The following is a 25987-nucleotide window of genomic DNA, read 5'->3' as shown; positions in this document are numbered from 1 at the left end:
ACAGGCACAAGTTGACACACAGGCACGCACACACGGTGCGAAAAGGAGAGACTTACCTTGCTTGGCTTTATGTGTTCTTGTGTATCGCGTATCGCCCTGCCTGTCGCGGCTTCGTTCTGGAGGCTAGCTAGCTTCTTTCTAGCCAGCTGGGTCCTTGAGGTTCGTGCAGCCTTGTTTGTCAAAGATCAATGACGAAAGACCAAACAGTCAAGAGTCAACAGCAAACGGCCAACAGCCGACAGAAAACGGATGAATACCTCATACCTCGTACATGCCTATCGCGTTATCCTGAAACCATGGCACACGAAAGGAAAAAGAAGAAAGAAAAAAGGAGCTTCGCAAGCGAAGTCGTGGGCGAGAGATAGAGAGAGTAAAGACATAAGAAAGGCCAAGGCCAGAAAGGAACGGAGGAGAAGAGGCGAAGAGTATACATGTCTCGTCAGGCCTAAGACGTAGATAGATAGAAAAAAGGGGGAAAGGAAGTTGCCAGATATGCAAGTACTGAGAATTCCTTTTCCTCGCTTCCTCACTCCATACCTCCCTGCCTGAACCTGATCCGACCGACTGAGCGGAAGTTTGGATTGAGTTCATGATCCAGGAGTTGGGAACCTGCGAGTAGGTAAAGAAGAAGGAGGAGAGAGGGCACAGGAGAGATGGTAGATTCCCCTTTCATGTCAGATCAGCACAGCACAGCACAGCATACAAAAAGAGTTGTAAATCCGGACAAGATGAGTTGAGTTGATATCCAAATTCCATCAGGAAGAACCCGATGTCCATTCCACCCTTCCCCTGAACAACATGATAGTATCTACCAACAAGTCATGTCATGCACATCTTTGCTGTCTAGACTCCCCATCTTGCGCATTGTGATGGTTCCCTTCCACCAAAACTCAGTAGCCAAAATCCAGAGCCAAACTCAACAATGACCGTATCGATACTGTGCACGATAAAAAACACTGACGACGCTCATATTATCCCATACACCTAGATCAGGAGCCGAGGCAATCATTTGCCTCGTTTGTGTCGATCGTTCCCTCTCCGATCAGTTATTGTGACAACGGCGCGTCTCGCGAGAAAGGTTAAATGGTCATCATGGAGTCGCTTGTTTCACTATCTTCGACCTACCCATCTATTCTCATATCGATAGACTGTCAGTCGTCACAAGTCATCAGAGGAAATCTGTCTCTTGTGTTGACACGCCCAAGCGAGCTCCACGTCAGTGCGATCTTCAAAATCGTACACTGTCAAAGTGCCCAAGATTCGGCTTGCAATGCACCGGAAAGGCTATGTCATGGCACGGTGGAATTGGAGGGGACATTGTGGAGCTTTCAGTTTGACATCCTCCCAGTCCTCGGTTGTCTGAGAAAAAGGGAGATGGATTCACAACATCGGCGGCAAAGTCAAGAGCCTGTAGGACGGGACTGCGGTAGAATTGGGGGGCCCGATGGACCCTGGCAGCGGTGACTGCAACTTTTAGAGCTCTGCTCAGATTAGTGCATGGTGTTTGCGTAGGCCCTGTTTACCATCATGATGGAATAATGCATCATGGGCGTAACGGGTCGCATGTGAGATTACATCGTCGCCAAGGGAGGAGGAGTACATAGTAGGGTCCGATACCCAATTATGTCGTCGGTGATGGGAGGCCTGCCGTGTGCGCTGTATGCCAACAGGGTCAGCCTAGCAGCCGAGTCGAAAGGAATACCTAAATGCCCATTTAAGGAGGTTAAAATGTCAACCACCAGGTGCGTTGCGGGTGTGGGATTGCAGAATGAGGTGGGCGGCGGCGGCGGAAAGCTCGTCAGTGGTTGGCAGGTGGCAGCGAGGTGGCCCGATGGTCTGTGCTTTCGGAAAAAGATGAGATGGAGGGTGAGTGGAGGCGGCTGGGAAGTCAGAAGTCAGGCAATCAGAGACGGGGACCAACGCCACTGACGCCAATGGCTGGAGCTACCTGATCCACTTGGAGGTGTGCAACCGATGCCAGTGATACCGCGGGGTTCGGGCGGTTTTGGTTGAAGGAGCGAGGGAGCTGGCCGTTGTGGAATGTCACAAGCACGAGACACGGTCCAGTCTGAGCTCAGAGGTGAGACAGATGCGAACATGACCAAGTGGGATTTTTGGCTCAGGAAACTCTGATGAAAGGTGGTGTCAAAATTCAAACTGACTGTTCATTGACGTCGAAACAGACTTGGGTAGCGATGATGTCATGGGCCTGCCACAGGCAACACAAAGAGCACAAACAGACAACACGTGACAGGGTGGCTGCATACTACAGAATGACAGGATTCCAACTCTCATCATCATCGTCTGGGGGCTAATGTCGATGGCAAGAATCCAACGCAATAACCTAAGATCAAGTCAAAACTCACTCGAGATTGCGACGCATATGACAAGCACATATGTTTAATGATAACATCTTCTGCATTTGACCTCTAGCTTCCTAATGCTGCTTGTTGACTTGCTTCTGTCTCGCTAGCCCCAACTCTCTCCAAATAGTCTGCATAAGCACACAAAACACACCACACGGTCACTGGCCCGAACTGTACACACCGCTTTCGCGCTCGAAGCAGCTGTCAAGGCCGTTGGACTTCCACCGCCAAACCCTTCCAAAGGAGGAATTAATCCAACCTATTCCTCCTGTCGATAAATTAGGGCATTCCCAAGATCGCGACACAGGAGCTTATAATCAGCTTGGGTAGGCCAAAAGGTTTCCTGACTCCCAATCAAAGCCGATAACCCTGTATACTGATCCATCCTCCAACATTTGAGGCACGCTTGTAGACAACAAAAACAAGAATCTTCATAGAAAAAAGCCATCATCTCTGGGTATCAGGTCATCATAATAAACGGTGTACTGTAAACGAAGGTCGTGAATCGAATAGTCATGGCGTGATCTTGCCGCCAGTTGCCACGTTAGTCGCCTGCACCGGGCTTTTGAATCCCATCCCTTCTATCACCCATTCCTTTTGGTTGTTGTACACTGGCGTCGTGCGGCTCCGTCACGCAACACCCGATAATAATGTACATGGAGCAAGGGAAATGAAACGATGCACCTGGCTTAAGCGTGCCAAGGTCGTCATCGGTAAAGGGTCGCCGATGTAGGCGTATTGGGAATGTCGAGATCCCCTCAAGTCGGACGCATCAATTACTCCTCAATATCCGAATGGCTGGCGCTGGACATTGAATCTCCCTTGTGCACCTTTTTGTGCCGGCGCAAGTTGGAAACAACGGAGAAGTGACGCCCGCAACCTTCAACGTCACATGCAAAGGGTTTTTCACCTGTGTGGCTGTACATGTGTGTCTGTAGGGAGCTCGGTCGGGTGAACCGTTTGTCGCAGACCTTGCATTTGTGCTTCTTCTGAGTGTTGGCAGCCATCTTGGAAGAGAATTGACCCATCATTGACTGGGGAGCAGGAGGTCCCAGAGGCGGACCCAACAGCTGATTAGGGCGAGGCAATGTTCGAGAAGCTGCCATGGACTCGTACCCGGCGTCAGATGCAGCAGAGCTATAGTCTGTCGCAGAATCGGTCACAGAACCGACAGAGCTGGGCGCGTAATAGGCATATCCGCGACCAGATTCGGTCGAAATCGATGAATGGGACGAAGAGGCTTGCGGAAACCCGTAGGAGTCTGCAGACGCTCTCTGGGCTCGAGCCTCATAGATGTTCCGGGGGGTCAGGTCTTGCAGATTTTGGTGGCTGAGAGCCAACATGCCACGAGAGGCATCCAATTCTCCAAAACTAGCATTTGCGGCACGGGAAGTATCAATTCTATTCCAACGATTAGAACCACGCCGAAACCCGAAAATTACCAAAGGTGAACTCACGTGTCTGACAATTTTCTATGTTGTTGTTGCTGCTGCTGTTGGTGCATAGACTGGGCGTAGCTGAGGGAAGAGTACGACGGCGCATACGAGGCCGATGTCACCGCTGGCGAAGAATAGGCTTGCTCGCCGTAATTGGGGCGCGGCATGTCTTGAGGGTAACTTAGCAAATCCGTCGCAGAAAAGCCAGTGCTGGAGAAGGCGCTACCTTGAGCCATTGAGCCAGTAACTGGGGGCATGTGAGAGTAGGGCATAGAGATGCCAGTTCTCGCACCGTCCGTCTTGGATAGAGCTGGAAAGGAAGAGCTGGAGGTGCTGGTCTGATGAGACCAGGGATCGCTAAATTGCGGTGTTGTATGCATGTTGGGATACATGTGATCGTAAGTTATGCCGCCGTAGTGTCGACCTTGGTTGTCAATGACCATCGTCATGGAGCCGGTGTTTGCAAGAGCGAAGGCAGCAAGTGTGAAGCGTGGTGATTCTTAAGATCGAAAGGATTCTCTCTGCTGTTTGTTGCTGGTCGCAACGAATGCGCAAGTCACCAACACAGGCCCAGGTTTGAAGTCTGGTTCCTGAGAGAGAAGATGTGGAAGACGATCCAACTTTCCCAGAGGGGATCGGCGACTGTTATGTAGCTTCTTGTGTGGAGAATCTGGAGGTGGCCCGACTACCAATGGTAGGTCCCCAGTCAAAGGATGTTGATCTTTTGCTTGAGTGGTCGATAGTGGCAAGGAGCAGTGCCTCCTTGATATCGATAGCTGTGCTTTGTCGTGGTTGTACCCTTCTTCAACCAATTCGGCGAGCGGCAGATCGACGGGATTGGCTGAGGTAAAATGGTTGTGATGTCGTGTCGAGAAGCAGCAAATGGTGCCTTTTAACCATACAAAGTCTGTCCCAGGGTGGAAAACTGTGTATTGAATAAGTCTTCCACTTCGGAGATTCGACGTGTCGCGGTGGGTGGAATGGATATCTCCTTTTTTTTACTCTTTGATGTCGACGCGGTAGTCGCGGTTGTTGAATACTTGGGGAGAGCGTGTGTCTTGTCTCAGGTCGCGGAATGTTAAGAGTAGATGAGATCTTTTGAGGTTTCAGAGAACAAGGTTCTCTCACGCAAAAGGGTGGGGAAAAGTCAGGGTAGATAAGTTGTTTTGGAAGCACCGAAGTTGACCGTGGACTTTCGTTGAGCAAGAGGTTACGTCGGTGGAGGTGACCCTTCTCTTCTGCGCAGCGCTGGCTAGCAGTTCTTGGGGCAACTGGCATCATCACAATTGTCGATTTACCCTTGACCTCTGGCCTTTCCGCCCTCTTCTTTCTCTCACCCTTGTGCTTGGGCTCGTTTCTTGATGCAGGGTGCTTAGCTCGAAGGCTTGTTGGATGGCGTTTCTAGTGGAGAATCCGAAAGCCAAATTGACTGGCGGAGGGAGCCCTGCAAGCCAGCCCGGAGGTTGGATGAAATCAGTGGGGTGGGAATGGAAGGGATAGGGAGGGGAAAGGCGCACCTCCCTTGGCTACACGGAAACTTGAACCTGGGAAGCAGGACGCTCTTGGGAGCGACAAGGATCCCAGGGTTTGACTACTGTGTGGCCTAAAAGGGTGGGGAGGAAGGCAATCGACCCTCTCTCTGGCTTTCATCAGTTGCGGGTGTCGGTGAGAGATGATTGGATCAAGTCGGCTGTCTCGAATAGGATGAACTTGTGTGGGTGCGCGAGCCCCGGTCGACGAGTAAGTGGAGGTAGGATCCCTGTCCTTGCCCTACTCGTAGAGATGAGGCTTAGGACAAGAGCAGAGACCAGGATCATGACGATCGATGCAGGTGGTGGGTAGCTAAACCGAAGTAGACGAGTGGATCTCTGTCTTCATGCCAGATTGGAAGATGGTGGCTTGTTTTTGCCAGCCCAAAATTCCTGTCGCGGCGGGAGACAAGGATGTTGGTTCATGATAGGAATGCCCGTGGTGTCATCAGAGCAAGACAAAGACAAAAAAAAGTTAGCATTCTGTTGGAATTAAGGAGAGAAGTAAAAGACAGCAAGAAGAGATTATTGCCAAAGGTAAAGTGGTTACCATGGTCAACGAAGACTCTTTTTATCAAAACATACACGAAAAACAAAAACAGAACCACAGCTTGGGACGCGGGCGACTGACTAGGTACGGTTCCTCTGGTCTGTTGCGGCAAAATAGCAAGCAGCAGGTAGGTACGAGTAGTGTAGGCTGTAAGCAGGATTTCCCCTCCTTCTCCTCCACCTCCACCATCACCATCACCGTCACACCCAACCACCAACTTCACCCTTGTTGTGCCCTTCCCCAAGGGTACCTAAGGTACGAATCGGTAGAAAGCCTCTGGTACGCAGTGGATATCCGGTCAGCGGTACCAGAGAAGAGTCCTTTGAAGCTTGGGGGTCAAGAGCCGGGTGGCGTCTGTGCTGCAGCCATCCCGTTGTCTTTAGTGCTCTTAGTGGCCCTGGAGCGGGCCCTTTTCCCCCTTTGGGGCTTGGGTGCTTGGGCTTTGCTACCCAGAGAGCAAAGCCTGAGAGGCGAAAAAGGGCTGCCGACGTCCACACCTTCGTTGATTGACGGAAAGTGGCCGGACTGGGCATAGAACAAAAACAGTCAAGAGCCCTTCCACTACTGCACTCCATTGATGCTGCCCGGAGTATTCCTTGATGTGTACCTATACTGATACTAGACTAGTAGCTGGCTGTACCATTAGCTGGTTGTAAGAAAGAAAAGGGTATATGAGTTCTGGGGAGGAGAGATCCGGTCATCCAGGGACTTCTGAAGTAGTACTGTAGAATAATACAGTCAAGGGTCAAGGCAGACTTGGAAGACGGAGTACTGCGCTCCTCCGAACGTATGTTTGTACTATACCGAGTACATGCAGATACCTTTTGGTTTTCTGCTTCTCTAGTTCCAATTGAAATGCGGTGTGCCCAGTTCAGTCTGTCCAGTCTATGAGGGGGTGGAAAAATAGGGTAAAGCATCTTTCGTCAAGCCCAAGCTCCAAGCCCCCAAGCCAAACCCAAACTAGCACTCAACAAGTAGTTGATGGTTACCTAGCAGTGCCGAGTATTCGTCCCCTCCCCTAAAATGCCCCCCTCCTACTGTCGCCATTAGGTACCCGGTCTCTTTCCTAAGTGCCCCCATTCATGCAAGATGTAGCAACTCTCGCCCGGACAGCGGCACAGAGGTTCCTCATCTCCCCAGCCGGTGGCTTGCTCCTTCAACCAATGCCCACTCGTCAGGCCAGTACTAAGAACAGGAAGGAGTGCGATAGGGAACCTCTACCTACCTATGTACATAGGTATCTAGCTACGCGGAGGTCCAAGTGAGAAACCCCAAACGCCTCCCATTCAAGCCCTTTCCCTCCAGGTCGTAGTCCCCCAGTGTCGGATTGTTTCTTTTGGCCCAACCTCACCCAAACAGATCCCCGTTGCCAACCGTTGGTCACTCCTTTTGGACTCCCCTCGGCTTTGACCAGAGTCTAATTCACCTTTGAAGTGTTGCGACTTTGCTAGCCATGGTGTTTATCCTCAGTTGGGTTGTGCCCTTGTGTCCACTGCCCACTCGCCCAGCACCCATCGCATCGCCCCTCTTCCCCCTCCTCAAAAAACCTTGAACCCGCCAACCCCTTTAATCGTCCAATGGACTTGATGCCCTTCAATCTTGTCGCCTGCAGGGATCTGATCGCAGTGCCTCCTGTGCCCGTGCTCCCGCCCTCCTTTACGAGCGCCACTGACGATATCTGTCATGCAAGTTCCCCCTCTAGAGCTAGGGGTGTTCCCACCCCTCGTAGGGTACGAGTACACCACCTCTCCGCCTTTCCTGCTACGACCAAGGCTTTTGTCCAGGAGCTTGTCAGGCTAACGAAAGAACCAATCGAATACTCTAGTCTCCATTGGTGGGTTACTCTTCTTCCACCATCTCAGAAACATTGATATCATGTCCATTGGCAACGAGTAGTACCTGCATATCCACAACGGTACCTTCGTTTGAGTATCGTGCTGTGCGTTACCGCCTAGGCTTTGTGCCGATTTCCGGGTGCCAGTTGAGATGGTCAAGACCATATCGAGCGCTCCTCGATGTAGTATTCGTTTTCACAAGGACTGTGCATTATTGAATGGTGAGGGGGCAAATTCCATGTCGTCGTTAGCCTCGCCTCGTCTCGCATTGATAGCGAATGCATGCAGTCCTCGGAGAATAAGTCTGAACTCCATTGTGCTGATCTGTCTCTCTGCCGGAGTTTTTAGCGACACATGTGCTTCACGTGAACGAAACTTGTGCTGATCCCGCCCCAAACTTCTGTTTTCCAGACGCAATTTTGGAATGCGTCAGTGAACAACCCTCAAGGCGTTCTGTGTGTATCAATCCAGGCGTGTTGGTTCGTCGTCGCCTCGCCGAAGATGGGTAGCTGTCCTAAATTGATTGTGGAGTGCATGCTCGTCCACGTACCCATGTAGCGTCGCCCCAACACCCAAACGCTTCATTTCAGATTATTGCGAGGGTACGCATCCCTGTAACAATCCAGCGGATCCATGTCGACGGCGGTCGGTGCTGTTGTACCCAAATGGCACGCCCAGTCGGATTCGTCGCCACCAGCTGGACCCCAGATCTCAGGCGTTGCCTCAGCCTGCTCGTTCTGAAAGGACCGCCGAATAGCTGGTCAAGTTTCACAGATGCCGGCCCTCGTCGCAAGCAGTCCCTGCAGACACGTACTGCAAATACCCCTACCACCTCATACGTAAAACATCTGAATGCCGACGCAGGGTCCACGAAACTTGGCAATGGTTGTGGCCATTTGTAGACCCAGCATGACGTCTTTGTGGAAGGGCTTACAAGGAGTTGACTGCGGACCTTGTCCCTCGAATTAGCCCTATGTTTTGGCCCAATTTCTTACTCGTATGCCCTGTTGCTTCGAACCAGTGGTAGATACTCCGTAGCCTTAGTGCTCTCTCCCTTTTGCCAAAGATTGCGCTTATCCTTTCGGTCTTTCACTGTTCACACTCCGACACAAATAAATAGTCGGCGCTAAGGACGCAACCTCTCCACTACCTCTACCGGAGATTTCCTGGATTCCTTTAATGAGGCGTCGGCAAGGACCAGTGGGACCATAACCTGAAACGACGCCATGGCGTCTTAGGCGGTTACCTCCTCTTAGCCTGTCAGGATGCCCTGTCCCATTTGCGACAATCACGACAGCCGGGCAGCGGGTGGCGCTCGTCCTCGCCGAGTCAGAAGCCCTGCGTCCTCAACCTAGCAACTTCTTTTTCTCAACGTCATGCAGCCTATTCTAGAGGGGGTGGGAGGAGAGGTGTTACTGGTTTAGACAAGGACGACTCTGGTAAGGCATCAGGCTTTGGTCGAGTCCCTGAACCAGGCGGGGAAGGGTCTTTTGAGATCAGTGTCACCATCAATAGCAACAAATGGGAATACCGACCTCAAGGAACGATGATGCAATTCGGGCTTACACAGAACCTGTTTTTTGAGGAGTCGCCTGTCACGAGTTACCGTGGGCAGAGAATAATATCGAGCCATAACAAAGCCGGCAAGCATACGAACCGAACAGAGTGGTGGGGGCAAATATTCTCAGTCGTTGGTTGGTCTTTGGATCAGAGACCAGCAGTCCCGACGTGCGGATGCTAAAGGTTTCTCGGGTTGCGGGTTGAAGGTGATTCAATGCGTGACTGGAACTTGGTACGCAGTGATGGAATCTGCGGTTGGTAGTGCCAAAAACGCCACCTTTGCTTTGGTGATAGTTTCAGAGCGGACAACCCGTGTCAGATGCCCACTGTTTGGGCGCTGGATCGATTTGGCGAGATAAACCTCGATTTTTTCTTTTGGCTCTACATCCTCATTTCGCACCAGATGGAGACCGTCAGAGCTTGCTAGCAGGTCTCGCAAGGCCCAAAGAGTCTAGAGACTTTCCAAAGCCGCAGGACGAGTCTTCTCTAGACCCAAAGAAGAACGCCCCCCAACTCCATCTCCGCTCCCAGAACTCTGCATTGGTACTTGCAGGTGCTTCCTCTCCAGCTCCGCTCCAAGCCGCAAAACTCTGAAGTTCGGGGAGGCTAATACGCGAACCAGCGTCCCAAGGAGGCATAGCATCTGACCGAAATGGATTTGTTTTGGAAGAGCTGAAGACAACCACGGCGGTCAGATGCAACCCCTTTCGTCCTCGGTATCTCTGTCTAGGATCCGGACCACAGGCGCATCATGAAATTTGTTTTCCTCGCGGCCCATGGCTCTCCTTCCCGCTTTCGAGACAACTTCTTGTGCGCCTGTGCGATGGGCAGAGAGGAGTGTTGTGTTGTATTTGAGATGCCTAGCTTTGAAGAGGAAACTCGAAAACCAAGCAACCATTGAAGATCTTGCAGACGCCACATCTCATCTGCAATTCTGTGTTCGTCAACAACATCGAGCGGCTTTCGATCCTGAGCAGACGTCCCATCACAGTTGCTCCCTGCAGGATCAAATTTCGGTACCGCTTCTTCTATCATCACATTTTACGTATTCAGCAACCGCCATCTTAGAAACTAACCCAATACATTGAGGACTGGACTGCGCAATGACCTCCTTGTTCGCAGGCCCAGGAGTCTGAGCAGAAAACAACCGAGCGTGGATGCGCTACGTCCTCGCTTTCTCTAGTGTCTCAAGCGCTTACCAAATCTATTTTCCGAATCAATAAATGAGACAATTCCATCCGACCAGGGTGTCCAAGGGAAATTGAGCCCCTGGTTTCGAACGCGTCGACTATGGAGCATAACTAGAGCCTTGCGGCATGTCTCATGTAGCGAGCCTTACGCAGGACTCAGCAATAGCGCAAAGAATATTCGAGGAAAGGAGATCAAGCGTGCTCGAAAAGTTCACGTACACGAGTTTGGCTAGCACCTCAAGGTCAACAAAGCCAAGCTTCAGATAACCAGTAGAACGAGAACTCGACTGTGATCTTCGGAGGCTCGACCCAAAGGGGTGCCAACAAGGTATGTGAGCGTGCCCAGGAGGTGCGAGTGGATTTCTGCCAACATGGCTACTCTATCCGCGGGTAGTCCACTTGATTGAACCAGGTTCTGCCTTTCCGCGCTCCCAGCAAAATGCAATCGCGTATGAGGCGAAAGATACAGCCGACTGATACTTCGAGGAAAAAGCTGATCAATCCACCCTTCTTGGTGAGGTTTCCATGAAGACAACTGATCTTCAAGTCATCGCATCTGCAACACGTGCTGGACCCTTCAGAGATCTTTTGCGGGAGGTGGACATGGGTATCAATCGCGGCCCGAGGCTGATCTGACGATCACGATCGACGAGGCTGTTACCCATTGCCCCATGAGAATGACAGAAAAGGCTGAAAGCATCCAACGACGTCTATAAAGAGGGCAAGATTCAACAACGCCGTTTTTATAACCTCCGCTCCATGTGAGAAGAAATAGGGACTCCGCTCTAACGTATCCTCTTGAGCTTTTCGGTCTGGAAATGAAGACGATCGTCGAAACGGTCACTCTGTGGCAGGGTCAGCGAAATGGGGTCAGGCGTGGGATCAAGGGACAAACGCACCTTCTCTGCAATGGTGGTGATTAGGTTATTCTGGGCCTCAACTTCTTCTCCCGTGGCTCGAGCGAGGAGATTAAGACGTTTGGCCGCCCCAGAGAGCTCATCCAGATTCCGGTCGATCTCATTCTCCATGCCCTCATCCTCGCTGTCGGCCTCGAACTGGTACTTGGCCCTTTCAGCTAGATTTGTTTTCGTCGTACCAACCGTTGAAGCATCGTCCAAACCCTTGAAATTTTGATTCATACGTTGGGTGCTCCTGAAAGCAGCCTCTCGGGTAGCCTCACGTGCCTCTCTTTCAGCATGATGCCGGTCCATGATCTGTTCATCCCGGCGCGCACGTCTGTCCTTGGCTGTAAAGGGATTATTGACATGGACTGCAAACATGCTCCGGTTCAATGTCTTGAGCTCTTTGGTCTTGTCCTCGGCGATGTTGATATAGTTGTTGCCGAGATCAAGATTCCGATCTGTGTTGTGCATTCTCTCACCTTGTGCACCGAGTCTAGCCAGAGTATTCCGCCCCATCTCCTCAGCTTGAGCAGCAATCCGAAGGGCGTTTCTGGTAGATGCAACATCTTGTTGTTTCATGAACTTGATGTCTTGTTTGAGAGCATTGATATCCTCTTCCTCCTCTTCCTCTGCGGTCAGTTGACGGTCACCATATGCTCCGAAGCTGCGGTCACCAGCATCAGCACCACCAGAGTTGTATTCATACTCAGGAGGGCCACTATTTGGATTTTGCTGCTTCTGTTCCAGCCTTTCTCGTGCTCCGCCGAACAACTCATCGCGGTTGTTGTCGTTGTCGTAGAGAGAGGAGGAACCCAACCCTCCATATCCTCCCTGCCGTGAGGTTCCACTAGGCTGTTGAATGCTTGCGTATGGGTTGCCACCAGGGGCACCGCCTCCATAACCGTTCTGGTTCCCGAATTTGTCTGCCCCATAACCACTACCTCCCCCGTACCCGCCTTGGGCAGGACCGTATTTATTGTCTCCTCCAAAACTACCTGATGACTGATTGCCGTATGCGTTATCCCTTCCATATGGTGGCCGCTGTTGACCAGGACCGGGCAAGCCACTGGGCTTACCAGAGCCTGAGGGGGCTCCTTGACCTGAGGGAGGTATAACTCCAGCGCTCATCTTAGCCTTTGTGTAGGGATCCGGAGGAATGGCTGGCTGTGCATAGGGGTTTGTGGAGGCATAAGGGTTCTGGGAAGGAGCAGGAGATTTGCTCTTGGATCTGGAGCCGAACAGAGCGAGTCTGCTGGAATCATCGTCGTCGTCGCCTTTGCGAAGGCTGAATTTACCCATGTCTGTGGAATGTCGAGTAACCAGGAAGAGCGAGAAACGAGAGGCAAAGAGGTGTAGAAATGAATCAGGGGACGGAGACCCTTAATAAGGAGAGGACAGTACGCAGAGTCTTTCTGAGGCTGATATAGGATCTTGAGCTGAAACAGGCGGACGTGGCAGGATGGGCAGTGCACCCTCCCTCAGATGGATGGCGGCCTCGACCCCAAATCCAACTAAACCGCAGTAGCCCACGGATTCTGGTCTCACTGCGCCGGCGGGGTGTCTCGAGACGTCCAATAGAATTGCGTTGTCGGCCTCAGTGTCTTGGCTGGTTTGTCCCCAGCTCAAACCCTTTTCTGAGTAAAGCGCGTCTCATGAAACTCATCAATATGATCTTAGCCCAGCTGAGCAGATTGCAAGAACTTGTTATCAGCCATGAGATAATGCACAGATTCTAAGAAAGGCCAATGGCCCCCAACATAGACAAAGAGGCGGAGCATCTCCGGAACAAAGCCAGAAAGGAGCTCCTTGGATTGCTTGAAGGCGTGAGTAAGGAAGCTACTGTTCGTCGTTGTCCTTGTCCATACTAACTCTGCATCAGGTCCGCGGCAAGAAGAACTTGGTCATAGGAAAGGATCTTACTGGACTGCTTAGCCTGTTCATTCAATTCCCAACGCTCAAGGAGTATGGTGTGGACAAAGTCTTCGAGCTCGAAAATGGCAACACCGACTCTTCGCAGAGGAACGTCGTCTATCTTGTTCATGGAGAGAAGGCCAGCCTGGTCCAGGCTGTCGCAGGTGCGTCTTGAAGTGTCTGCCATTTCTACCTACGGGACTTACAAGGAGACTGCGTGGATCATTTCCTCTGTGCCTTGCTGTCAGTCTAGCTCCCAATATCGACAGGGTTTAAACCATAATCGCATTGCCTCTATTGAAAAATCCTCTTCATTCGATCTTGTGACAGAGGTTAACGGCACCTGCTAACACCATGTAAAACAGAGCAAATCAAGAAGCTCCAGAGAAATGGATCTGTCGAGCACGAAATCTCCGTGTGCTGGGTGCCTAGAAGGACTCTGGTGTCGAACAGAATCCTAGAGGACGAGGGCATACTGGGGGATGTCAATGTGTCGGAGCTTCCCATATACTTCCTCCCCTTGGAAGACGACATGTTCTCACTGGAGATGGAGGACGCATTTAATGATTTATACCTAGTATGTCCCCGTGTTCCGACAGGACAACCCTTTTGTTTCTCACAGTGTCACAGCGACGCGATCCTTCCCCTCTGTATCTGGCCTCGAAAGCCTTGATGCAGATTCAACAACGACATGGTTTGTTTCCACGGATTTTGGGCAAAGGAGATAACGCCAAAAAGCTTGCAAATCTCCTCCTCCGAGGACGAAAGGAGCTTGACGCGGACGAAGCCGCGACACAGTACACCACCATGCCGAGCACCTCAATCGAGCAGCTGATCATAATCGATCGAGAGGTCGATTTCGCCACTGTCTTGTTGACCCAGCTGACCTACGAAGGCCTGATTGATGAATTGGTCGGTATAAAGCACAATCGTGCGGAAGTGGACTCGGCCATTATCGGCGCAGCTCCTCAGCAGCGATCACAGATTGATTCTTCCTCGACATCTCCGGCCCCTGCCGTCCGTCAAGGTCTCAAACGCAGGATCCAGCTAGACTCATCCGACTCGCTGTATGAACAGTTGCGCTCCTCCAACTTCGCCCTGATTGGACCTCATCTGAACAAAATAGCGAGACGACTAGAATCAGACTACGAAGGTCGCCATGCCGCTCGCGGCATCAACGAGTTGAGAGACTTCGTCAACAAGCTACCAGGTTTCCAACAGGAGCACCAGTCATTGGCCATTCACACTAATCTCGCAGACGACATGAGCAAGTATACTCGCTCCGAAGCCTTTAACCGCGAGCTAGAAGTACAGCAGAATATCGCAGCGGGAACAGACCCAATCTACCAACACGATACTATCGAGGAGCTGATCGCCCGCGATACTCCCTTATCTTCTGTCCTCCGACTTCTCTGTCTCGAGTCAGCAATAGCTGGGGGTCTGCGCTCGAAGGACTTGGAGTCTTTTCGGCGGCAGATCTTGCACGCCTACGGCTTCCAGCATCTCCTAACTTTAGATAAACTGCAAGCGATGGAACTTCTGCAGCCTCGCTCGTCCAGCTCGGCTCTGCTCCTCCCAGTCGGTGGCGGAGGGCCCTCGTCAGAAAAAGGCACAAAAACAAACTATGGCTATCTCCGCAAGGAGCTGAGGTTGATTGTTGATGAGTACAACGAACAGGACCCCGAAGATATTGCATACGTGTATTCCGGCTACGCTCCCCTGAGCATACGCATTTTGCAATGCATCTTACAGAAACAATATCTTCAAACTCTACACAAGTCGCCGTTGCCCCTTACGTCTTCTAGTACAGGATGGACGGGCTTCGAAGACATGCTGAAGTCTGCAAGGGGACCAACATTTAATCTTGCGCAGAAACCTGCCGATGAGAAGGCATCGAGGGCGAAAGCTGCGCTTGCGGGCACGGGCAATTGGAAGACTATCTTTGTCATGTTTGTGGGAGGTATCACCTTCACGGAAATTGCAGCGTTGAGATTCATCGGACGCAAGTTGGTTGAGTCGGGGCAGAGGAAGAAGATCGTCATTTGCACCACTGGCATTGTTAGTGGGAGGAGTATTATGGAAGGCGTCATCGAGAAATCCCATCTGGGCTCAGGGGTCGTCGCAGCCTGAACCACAATCTGTGGCAGCCTCAAATTTTAGAGCTTGAGACCTCGCCGACACTGAATTCAGCTTTGACGCCCAGATGATCAGTGACCCAGCCCGCTTCCATTCCTTCTTCGTCGATCAAAGCCTTCTTGACATTCTCTTCTTCGGCTTCGACCCCCATACCGATGCGCTCGAATTTCTCGCATCTCAGCTTTCCACAGAAGAACAATTTGTCCATTCGACTGCACCCAAACATGTTCCTCAGTTTAGTCGGAGCCATCTGGCCCCAGGTATATCCTTGGTCGGTATCCTCCTTTCCGCCAAGTGTCAGGTATGCATCCTGGAGGTTGTTGTCCGAATGGAGTGTCTTGTCGAAGTCCTGGATGGCGTTGAGATCTCCGCCGAGCACACTGCCGCTTACCTCTGGGTCATGCATCCATTTGGCAGCCGTTGCTAGCTGGTGAGGTCGTTTCGGTGGATCCGCAATCAACGACTCCAGATGTGTATTGCAGATGCGGATGATCTGGGCGTTGGCAAACGTCACGTCGACGAACAATCCGTCCCTCTCCATGGCGGTCTGCTCGTAATGGACACGGAAGACGGAAGCGATGGGCAAGACCTTTGGAACGAGCGTGCAGGTACCATAGTACCCGGATTCCCAGTACTTGTTGTCTATATCGGTTATGTTGTAGTTGGCTCTAATCCACGGCTGGGTTTGAAGTAGTGCCAGATCGGTTTCAAGCATCTCTTGTAACATGATGATACTGGGCAGTGGGGTGTCCTCCACATGAGATTGCAGGTGCTTGAGAGCAGCCTGCATGCGCTCATCCGCGAAAGGCAGCATAAAGTCGATGTTCCACGACAAGAGCACGAATCTGCTCAAGCCTGTCACCCCTGAAGCCGTCTTGGACGGAGTGACCTGCTGCCATGAGGAAGTCTCAGGCGAGAAGGAGAAGTAGGACTGGTCGAATCTTTGCTGTCGTGTCCAAGGATGCGACGATTTCTTCTTCGACTCGATGAGCTCGATGATCCTCTTGAATTTGGGGTCCATGCTTAGACGTTGCACCGTAGGTAGAGTTCCGAGGCTGTGAGATCTGGTGCAGATACACGGCCGGGGCCGAGTAGCGACAAGCCGGATGTTGTTCGTAGCAGTCTTGATGCTCCCGCGAAAATCGAACATGCAATTTCTGGCCAGAACTGAATCACCCACAAGATAACATCTCAAAAGAGGCTTGAGCAGTCAGCAAAGGACAGATAAAGAGCCATTGAGGCGATGGATGAATGACAGGGCGCAGCCGAGGTTGCGATGCGCAGGTTGTCAGATGCTTGTTGCTCATTGGACACAGTCGATTTTCATCCTCGAGCAACCACAAGCACGGAATCTCTTCTGGTACATAGTCAACATCCCCGTCGTTCGTTCTCCTTCTTGCCAGAGTCCAGCCCATTTTCGGTCTCATACACAGAGATGGACAGATGAAATCGCGGCGGTGGTCCTTGATCGTCAACACCAGAGCTCCAGTGTCCACAACATAATCGTCTTCCAAGCATGACTGCGCAGAAATGTCAGATCAAAGTCCAGCGAACACATCCCAGTCCAAGCGGACCAGACCGGTAATTTCTTGCCTGGAATGCAGACGGAAAAAGCTACGGTGCTCTCGTTCGTATCCCTGTCAGCAATGTGTCAAAATTGGACGCCCTAGTGGATGCGAATATCAGGCAGGTCAAGAACCGGAGCCAAACTCCGAACATCCAGTATTCCTGAATACCGTGAACAAGCGACGACGCCTAGATCCGCCGCCCAGTGTGGACGGAGGGGGGAGCGATGTTGCGCGAATTGGTCTCTCTGACAATGGGCCGCTTGTGGTGAGGCATGGTATCATAGAGGATCTTCAGGACCGCGTGTCCAGACTCGAGCAGGCCTTACTCGCTCAAAGCACCAACCGCAGTGGCGAGCCGCCCGTCACTCAAAGTCTGCCGATTCATCCTCCATCAGACGGCTTTGTCGACACTGAAAAGTCCTCGACCAGGCCTGGTCAGATGAGCTCTCAGGTGAGGCCTTGTGCAAGAACCTTGACCATGCCTCCTGGGTTACTCAAATCTGACTCTGATAGTTCAACGACGCTTGCACGTTCATGACCAGGCTGCAGTATGATTCAACCACTCCCAGGCTGGCAGCGCTGCGAAGAGGACTGAAAGATTTGCATTACTCTGTCGAGAAGAATAACAAGGGTCAACACACCACCCAGCCGCAGTCAGTTTCCTCAATCAGCGAGCCTTCTCTCCAACTGCCGCCGTTCGATGTGTGCGAAAGGCTGGTCGTTCTCTATTTCGACAATCTAGAACATTGTTTTCGGATTCTGCATTTCCCCGAATTCAGAGATCAGTTGCGCATCTACTTTTCAAGGGGCGAGCACGCATGCAGGTTTGGTTTTGTTCCGCAGCTGGTCGGTGTGCTGGCACTCGCCGTCACTCTTGGTACCCATAGGGAATGTGAAGCAGCTCGATCATGCCTGGCCATCAAACCTGACAATGCGCTGCAATTAATGAAGGACTTCCTTCGAGGTCTCCGGGATACTGAGAGATACCGGTTACCAGCTTTGCAGGTCAAGATGCTTCTCTCCATTTGCAGCTGGCTGAACTTGGTTCCGATGGACGACCTTTTCCGCCTGAATGGTGAACTTCTTCGAGATGCCCTGGTGATGAAGATGGACCAAGACCCCTCGACCATAGCAGGGATTACCGTCTTCGAAGGAGAGCTGCGGCGCCGCACGTGGATGACGATCGTGGAGTGTGACCTCATGCTGTCGATTCTGTGCAAGATGCCATGCCTGGTGCCTCCATACACCTCCAACCCGCCCCGAAATGTCAACGATGATGAGATATTCGAGGGTATGGAATCCCTGCCTCAATCACGACCAACACAGGATTGGACCGATGGTTTATGTCAATTTCTCCTCGCGCAGTCGTTTCCGCGCCGGGTTGTGGCCTGCAAACAAATCGACGACGCGACCCATGTCAAGATCCAAGACCTCCTCCAGCACACTCGGTACCTGGAGAAAGTGCTCCAAGATCTCCCTCCGCCATTACGCTTCAACTATACGGGTGACGCTGCGAGCAAGACCCCCTCTCGACTGATGGCCCGGATGGAACTTGACATCAGCATCAGACGACCCCTGATGCACCTGTACTCGCGCTGCATTCTTTCGCCCGACACATGTGAGCTGGAGCGGGAAGTGCGGGCCGGCTACCTCCAGAGCTGCCTCATGCTCACAAACTACCAAGACCTATTCGATCCGCAGTACTCTGAGCTCAACGTGCCCCGTCCGCAAGGCTACTGGGACTTTTTCTACACCTGCTACCGACAGGAACTGGGCCACGCCATCCTGGGGCTCTGTCTCGAGATCGAGAAGCTCGGCTCCTCCGCCAGTCGGTCGAGTAGCACGCAGCCACCAGCTCCTGCGGCACTGTCGCCGGACGGCCCCAACGACGGCGTCGTCAGAACGCCCTCGTACACGCAAAACAGTCTGATCTACGCAGCCAAAGATGCCGTCGAACCGATGACCCGCCGCCTGCCCTACCGCGGCTCCAAAGTCAAAGACATAGTCTACTACAACATCATCCTGACATCACTGCTGCCGCTGCCGTTGCCGCAGCAAAGCACTGGAAGCACTGGGGTGCAGGATAAGGACGCCATGATCATAGAGAGACTGGAGGAGCTGGTCCGCGAATGTCACGCCGAGCTCGAACGAGCTGGCGTCTCAATCATTGCAGCCCCTCCGTCCTCCGAGCCGAATTCTCAGCCTCTTCCTCCTCCTCTGTCCACGACGACGACGACCTACACGTCCTGTATCGGCACCAGTTTCGACCCCGTGTGGGAGTGTTTCCCAAAGATTGACATTTTCCGAGATGTCGATCCAGACGAGTCGTCGTAACAACGCCGGTGCCGGTCGATCGACCTGGGCGAATTGTTATACTGAGAAGCCTCTCAGGGATATACAAGGACTTTCATGTCACGCGTGGCCCGCCTCTCTATGGGTCGAGGCAGTTTCACCTCAAACATTCTCCGTGAGGTCTACCAGGATGGAGACAAGCGAGGCGACGCGAAGGGATATCATCTGCGCGAGAGGTAACGAGGACAAGATTGTACAGGTCAACAGCGTATGCATAGTGACAATACAACACGACACGGCAAGAACATGAACGCCGTTGGATATTTAATGCTCCAGAGGTATATGATATCCATTTCAGAATATACCCAAACCCGCCTTGATGCATAATTCCGCCGGTCTATGTCTATTGAATGCTGATTTTGTTCATTCTCGAACCTTTTTTCTTTGAAAATGCCGCAAGATGGATTTTGATCGTGCTGTCGAGGTCCATTCTGCTCGAAGCTCGCTAGATGCCCAAAGAAACCCCCTTCTTTTCGCGTCAGACCGTAACCATCATAACATCGGAATTTTTGTTGTGGTGTTAATACCCTCTAAGCCGATGAAGGTTGACGACGATAGTGTGTCAAGCAACTATGTCGCCTGGCTCTTAGAGTAAATGGGTATGCTCACGTCTTTTGGTCCGCTAGCTCCGTCTTGCTGACTGCTCGACCATCGGCAAAGTGCCATTGTGGTGGGAAAGAATGCCGCGACGGACTGTTTCACCGCATCCATGCTATCAGCCGAAATACTTTCGCAATGCTTCGTAGATACTGAAAATTATTGCTGAACTGGGCGCCGCACGGAAGACCGTGATGCCGCAGCCTCGATAGAATCCCTTGAGTCCCTGTTCTCGCCATAAGTCTCGACCAGTGGAAAGAAAGGTTAATTTGTTCTGTCCAGCGACAATATCGGTGCTGCAAGTCTGCATGCGTGACTTGATCGTGTCGGCAGGGTAGAATACGAAGTTGTAAGACATCCCTGCCGCTGCTCCCGCCACCATCTGCTGCCACACTTTGACATCTGATACTTGCTTCACAGTAGGGTCCGAGCGGAGGAACAACATTTTGACAGCCTCATAGGAGCCGAACCATGCAGCCGAGCCGCCTGTTTCGCGAATAAGTGTGCCTAGCTGTCCATGCCAGAAACCAAGCAGCCCTTGGGTGCGAAAGATTGTGGTGATGAGCTGCATGGGGCCGGGTGGCCGAGTCGTCGAGTATCCCAGCTTTGAGGCGAGGTTGCCCGGGGCCAATGGGACTTGCATCTTGCATTTTATGAGTTCGATCGGTGTAAGAAGGAGAGACGTAAATGCTCCTGAGGTGGCACCACAAGCAACGAGGTAGGAGAAGGGGAGTTCGACCTTGCCGTGAGAATCTCGATCTCGTTGCGCGCGCAGTGACGGTGTTGCCTCCACAATGATATCCTGGGCGATTCGATAGCTGAAGAACAACGAGGATGTCTCTATCGCAGCACCGAGCAAGGGGGCACTGATTCCCCTGTACAGAGACACAACAGGCCCTTCAGGCGATCGAAACGCAGCGGAGAAGGCATCGAGGGGTCCTTGCAGCCGCGGGCCTGCGCCAGCCTCGTGCGGTTGGGACTGTAGTCGAACTTTGACCGTATCGAAGGGGTATTCGACAAATTTCCCCAGTATTCCAGCTGTTGATCCATAGACTATGTCCTTGAGCGCTTCCAGGCCTTGGCTCGGAGGGGTATGCAGGACCTCCGACTCTCGGAGGGTAGATGTGCTGGGATTCTGACCATTGCTCTGGTCGAAGCCAGCGACTGACTGTAGCTCATCTTTGAAGGCTGCCATGCAGAGGATAAATGGAGGAGAAGGGACGGGAAAATGCTATCGTTGTAACATATTGCGGTATCTGTGTGAGAGGGGCTCCGTGGAGCGAGGGAAGAGCGGTGTCGGTGTCGTTTGCGAAAATGGAGCGGAGTAATAAAGCGCAGTGACACACCAGCAGGATGTAGTCGAGAAAATTTTCTGTGTCAGGGATCAAGCACAAGACTGCTAATGCATGGCAGGACTGGGCGCAGTTCAGAAGAGCCCATGAAGTGTTGCATTCATCTTTCAAAACCTGGCAATCGAGGGGTCCGCCAGTTGTACGTCGAGGAGTGGAGTGAATGGCGAAAAAGATTTTGTGGACAAACAGAGGCGATGAGGAAAAGTCGCATACGCTAAAAGAATCAAGAGTCTGACAGCAACACGGACAAGACTCCAAGTAAGTGATGCCCTTGAGGTTTTGCCGTAAATTGACTACGTCAGACCCGCCTTTTTCTGCACTGCTCAGATCCCGATAAGATAAGAAATATTATTTGCTAGCCTCCACTACAAATGTTCGCCAAACGTGGACCTTGTCCTGTGCACTGTTCTTTGAGAGGGACACCTTCAGGCTTAGAGGCGCACTGGGTACTACCAGCCCCTACCACTTGGACCAACGAACAAGATGTCTGTTGTCCAGCCACCACCGGCTGGGGCAACATCTCCGCTAGCAGAATCATCCCACCCAAAAGCTTCAACTGATTCTGTCCAAAAAGTCGGGATGAGGGTCAATGGTACGCTACATCAATTGAAATGTATTCTGTGAAACTCACTGGATATGCAGGCAAAAACTGGCATGCTCCCAAGAAGCCTTTCCGCCCTACAGCAGGCCAGACAGCATATGCCAAACGAAAAGAACTCGATATGCTCAAACAAGCCACCAAGGCCCGCGAACAAGAAATGAAAGAAGAAAAAGAAGCCGAGCGGAATCGACGGATACAGGCCATCAAGGACAGACGGAAAGCTAAAGAGGAGAAAGAACGGTATGAGAAGATGGCAGAGAAGATGCATCAGAAATTGGTCGAGAGGAGGAAGCGAAGAGAGAAAAGGAATAAGCTGCTGAAAAGTTGAGGGATTGTGCTGGACTGAAACCACAACTGGCAGCCCAGTCACGAATATCTATCCAAAGTTGACCGGACTGCTCGCCATATGTCTCCTCACAAGTCGCGGATGAGAGACCAAGCAAAATACCCCCGTCGTAGTCACGATGGGCTTTCTGGCTTGTTCAGGTCCAACAGCGCACCATTCTCCAGCCAGAAGCACTATCGCCGAGTGTTCGTGTCAGACGAGTCGGTGTGTCGAGGGAGTTGCAGACTCGAGACCCCTCGTTTGTGCCGAGCTGGAATGACGGCCGCGTGTGTTCGCAGCTGAGCATAAAGCTGCAGAGGTCGAAGCTTTGTGACGGGAAAGACAGATGCGGGAAGTCACCCTTCTCACAAGGCAACCGAACCGATATGGTTGTCATTCATGGTTCCACCACAACCGGCTGTAAAAGGACTATCGATCACAGAATTCCCGATTTTGAGCTTGAGAAGTGGGAAGCTCACCTCCAACGCTCGCAACTTGTCATCTACAAGACGGATGAGCTCTTGCCTGGCTCTATCGTGTGGCTCATCAAGAGTCCAAGCTATGCTGACATGAAAGGCATCCGACTTATCAGTCACTTTGCGTGTTGTCTTGCTCGCTTGCAGCGACTTCGGAGCTTTGCGGGTGTCGTAGGGTCCCTCATAGAGTTGAGGCAGGTTGAATTGCCGGGTAACCGCATTACATATTGACAGCAACCTGTTTAATTCATCGTTTTCAGGCTTCATGAGCTTCAGAACTAAGAAGAATCTTGTTTTGTCGTGATTCGGTACCCAGTCGAGTCCTGACACCTTGACCCTGAATGGCTGGATGCGCCCCTCCCTCAACCTTGATTCGAGACGGGCATGGAATTGTTTCTTTTGCTCCGTCCTTAAGACAAGGGGCGCGGATAGGCTGATGTGAAGTGGTAAGGGTGCACCCAAGTCAGAGTGAAGGAAGCTGTGTACATCGATTTTCGAGCCTTCATTCGTACCTCCTAATGCCAGACCTGCTTTCTGTACCACCGTATCGAGGCTCACAAGGTCGCACTTTGATGGGTACCACTCAAGGTAGACATGAGTGGGCCAGTTACCTACCGCATGGGGAACTTGACGCGTGCGACCAGCGTGCAAGGAAGGGTCATCGGTAGTCGAACTTCTTACGTTGGTTGCGTAAAGCGAGTGAAAAGAACTTGGTAAGGGCGGCGGAGGAGGTTTGCGCCCACTGGACTCCGGTCCTTCTGGTTCCATGCGCTCAGCTTTTCGTTTCCCACACCTTTGCTTTATAGGCTCTTTGGTTGTGCCTTGATCCTCACTTTCAGAGCTCGAATCTGGATAGTCAACAAGGACCATGGTCAAGGTTCAGCAATAGCCTGAGAAACGCGCATGGCTCAAGGGCCAATGTGCCTGCCAAGCCGTGTATCGAAGCTTGATGATAGGAGGAGATCTTGTAAATAGAGTTGGGAGGTTGGCCGGGGTTGAGCAGGTTCGGATCCTTGGGACCTGTGACGATCACAGGGGAGCGCTGAGCAAGCAGTGTTGAGGTTTGGTGGCTTGGAGGCAGGTGGAAATGACAACGTGGTGTGGTGACGAGGACAATGTCTCAGTTGTGCATATCGTCCACTAGTCGTTCCCGCAGGAGGAAAATCACAGGTGCAAATCAGAAATTCTGCACTCGTATGACCTTCGGGACCGGGATGCCGGGAAACAGGGAGTCTCAAGCACAAATATGTTGATTTCAGGATTGTAATATAGAGCAAATGCATAAAACCACTTCTCGACGAGGTACTCGATACAAGTGCCTTAATGCACCATGAAGAAGTTGCTGTTGAAGTTTATCCCCAGGCATCCCCTTGAGCCTTGATTTTAGTGGATGACGTCGAGACACAAGCCCAATGACAGGGTGGCTTTGGTGCCTAGTGTGTCCCAAGTGCGCACCCTGGAGTCCAGACCTGTTGGCTATCAGCCCCGCCGACCTTGCGAGGGACCCTCCCTCCAGGGTGCTCTCCACCATGACATCGGTAGCAGGGTTTGTTGCCCGCCTTGCTCCGTTCTACATCCTTTAAACCTCCAATTATACCTGACCTCGCTCGATGCGTGTAGGTGGGAAGAATTCCTCTTAAGCTTTTCACTTCGTGTAAGCTGAGATAGCCGTTTTCTGATTCCTTTATTATTTTCTATTCTTACCGCAGGACTATTTGACGAGACGTCTTTCAATCCCACGAATTTGCGCATGTGCGAGCTTGGACCATGGATACAGGCGACAAAAATTGGGTATGTGACATATCTAGGTTCGCAATGAATCAGTAGGCGCAAGACTGACACTTTTTCCGTCCAGGCTACCAAGTACCTGCTTGATCCATTGAACGCACCAGAACCGTCTCAGGAAGATGGTCCAGGGAACACTTTCCGACCCGGTGCGACTGTCGCTCCTGTCAAGGCTTCCCCTCAATCAAAGCAACTTATCGGAAGACGCCTCTCAAAGAACAACCCGTACCGCAAGAACTCCATTTCCAACAGCACCACAACTGAGATCAAGCGGTCTGCTTCCCTGAACAGTAATGGTTATTCTCCTATCTCGGGCAACAAAGGGCCATACCCTCCGCAATCGTATCCTTCACCACCGCCCTCCGCAACCTCTCCAGCCACTCCCAACCATTATACACAGTCTCCTCAATCTCCACGGTCACCACCAACACCTCAGTCTCCTAGTTATAGACAAGAAGCCTTTGGAGATGAAAGCCACTCGAGCCCTCATAAAGGTCGTCGCCGACGCGGGAGCTCCCTCTCTGAGCGCTACCCGGGGGACATGTCTCATCGGCCGCTCGATACCCTGACAAAGCAAAAGGCTGTGGCAGATCGGTCGCGCCACACAACCAGAAAACATCACATCCAGCCGGACATCATTGACAACCTTGACATGACTGGTGGTGGTGCCTATCACCACGGCGGACCGTACGACGCCACGTTGTTCGCCCGCAACAACTCGTTGAATAGTCCACTAGCGGCCGTAGCGGCTTCGAACGCGGAAGCTCTCAAGGCAACACCCAGGGAGAAGATCATGGACTCCGTCAGAGGCCACAGACCACTCGACGGAGTAGCGGCATATGCTCCAGGGAATATGGATCGCAATGGAAACGTCTACAACTATGAAGAGGGCGACAACATGATGATCGAAGGCAGTCCGGAAGGTGGCGCATATAAACGCTGGCCGGGTGTGCAATATGATCCCAGCGACGTCAAAGGCAAAGGCGAACCAAGTTATAGTTTAGAGAAGGCTCTGAAGGAGCACAAAATCTCCGACGAAGACCAGAAGGCCAGCGGCAACAACAGCATTGAAATGAAGAGTCGCAACAGGAGCTCGAGCGGCCCTGTTCCACCAACTGCAGATCGATCAGGCTGGGATGACGGCCAGGGGCTCGGAAGAAGTGGAAGCATCAGCAAGAGGCTGAGTGGAGGATTGAAGAAAAGGTTTGGAAGTATCAAAAGAAGTCACCACCGGGACGACTAATTTTGGCGGAATCTCTGTTGGGTAATCATCTGGCTTTGGGTAACGAGTTGCTTTTGGCGCCAAAGGTTTGGAACGAGTAGATGGGTCATCAAGTCGGATGACGGATCCGACCCAGGCAGCAAATTTCGTAGGACAGAAAAAACATTGTGCAATAAACAATAGTTTGTTGTTGGAGGGTTGCTGCACTTTATAAATCATATATTCACAATCTATATGCTATCTATCCGTGACATTTTCAGAACCATCTTTGGTTAATATATCGGAACCGTGATC

The 25987-nt window shown here is 51.9% G+C and overlaps 9 protein-coding genes across 9 annotated transcripts; 4 read left to right on the top strand and 5 right to left on the bottom strand.

Annotated features, from left to right (window-relative positions):
• Positions 1-3142: 3142 nt before the first annotated feature.
• On the bottom strand, positions 3143-4251 carry Z517_02813 (uncharacterized protein; the record flags this gene model as incomplete). The annotated part of the gene is made up of 2 exons (XM_013431922.1): positions 3143-3767; positions 3824-4251. The coding sequence occupies 2 exons, from the start codon at positions 4249-4251 to the stop codon at positions 3143-3145; spliced, it is 1053 nt and encodes a 350-aa protein (XP_013287376.1).
• Positions 4252-11251: 7000 nt separating this feature from the next.
• Positions 11252-12667, bottom strand: Z517_02812 (uncharacterized protein; the record flags this gene model as incomplete). The annotated part of the gene is made up of 2 exons (XM_013431921.1): positions 11252-11311; positions 11366-12667. 2 exons carry the CDS (start codon positions 12665-12667, stop codon positions 11252-11254), a joined length of 1362 nt encoding a protein of 453 aa, XP_013287375.1.
• A 446-nt stretch (positions 12668-13113) lies between these two features.
• On the top strand, positions 13114-15409 carry Z517_02811 (uncharacterized protein; the record flags this gene model as incomplete). Its single annotated transcript, XM_013431920.1, has 4 exons — positions 13114-13191; positions 13248-13443; positions 13645-13856; positions 13910-15409. The coding sequence occupies 4 exons, from the start codon at positions 13114-13116 to the stop codon at positions 15407-15409; spliced, it is 1986 nt and encodes a 661-aa protein (XP_013287374.1).
• A 19-nt stretch (positions 15410-15428) lies between these two features.
• Z517_02810 (uncharacterized protein) lies at positions 15429-16436 on the bottom strand (the record flags this gene model as incomplete). The annotated part of the gene is made up of 1 exon (XM_013431919.1): positions 15429-16436. The coding sequence occupies one exon, from the start codon at positions 16434-16436 to the stop codon at positions 15429-15431; it is 1008 nt and encodes a 335-aa protein (XP_013287373.1).
• A 509-nt stretch (positions 16437-16945) lies between these two features.
• On the top strand, positions 16946-19317 carry Z517_02809 (uncharacterized protein; the record flags this gene model as incomplete). Its single annotated transcript, XM_013431918.1, has 2 exons — positions 16946-17434; positions 17497-19317. 2 exons carry the CDS (start codon positions 16946-16948, stop codon positions 19315-19317), a joined length of 2310 nt encoding a protein of 769 aa, XP_013287372.1.
• A 733-nt stretch (positions 19318-20050) lies between these two features.
• Positions 20051-21127, bottom strand: Z517_02808 (uncharacterized protein; the record flags this gene model as incomplete). The annotated part of the gene is made up of 1 exon (XM_013431917.1): positions 20051-21127. One exon carries the CDS (start codon positions 21125-21127, stop codon positions 20051-20053), a length of 1077 nt encoding a protein of 358 aa, XP_013287371.1.
• Positions 21128-21895: 768 nt separating this feature from the next.
• Positions 21896-22213, top strand: Z517_02807 (rRNA-processing protein CGR1; the record flags this gene model as incomplete). Its single annotated transcript, XM_013431916.1, has 1 exon — positions 21896-22213. The coding sequence occupies one exon, from the start codon at positions 21896-21898 to the stop codon at positions 22211-22213; it is 318 nt and encodes a 105-aa protein (XP_013287370.1).
• Positions 22214-22575: 362 nt separating this feature from the next.
• On the bottom strand, positions 22576-23556 carry Z517_02806 (uncharacterized protein; the record flags this gene model as incomplete). The annotated part of the gene is made up of 1 exon (XM_013431915.1): positions 22576-23556. The coding sequence occupies one exon, from the start codon at positions 23554-23556 to the stop codon at positions 22576-22578; it is 981 nt and encodes a 326-aa protein (XP_013287369.1).
• Positions 23557-24453: 897 nt separating this feature from the next.
• On the top strand, positions 24454-25714 carry Z517_02805 (uncharacterized protein; the record flags this gene model as incomplete). Its single annotated transcript, XM_013431914.1, has 2 exons — positions 24454-24477; positions 24542-25714. The coding sequence occupies 2 exons, from the start codon at positions 24454-24456 to the stop codon at positions 25712-25714; spliced, it is 1197 nt and encodes a 398-aa protein (XP_013287368.1).
• Between the last annotated feature and the right edge of the window lie 273 nt (positions 25715-25987).

This window comes from Fonsecaea pedrosoi, assembly GCF_000835455.1.
Source record: "Fonsecaea pedrosoi CBS 271.37 unplaced genomic scaffold supercont1.2, whole genome shotgun sequence".
In the NCBI taxonomy this organism is placed as follows: Eukaryota; Fungi; Ascomycota; class Eurotiomycetes; order Chaetothyriales; family Herpotrichiellaceae; genus Fonsecaea; species Fonsecaea pedrosoi.
This window is presented reverse-complemented; position numbering and strand designations above follow the sequence as displayed.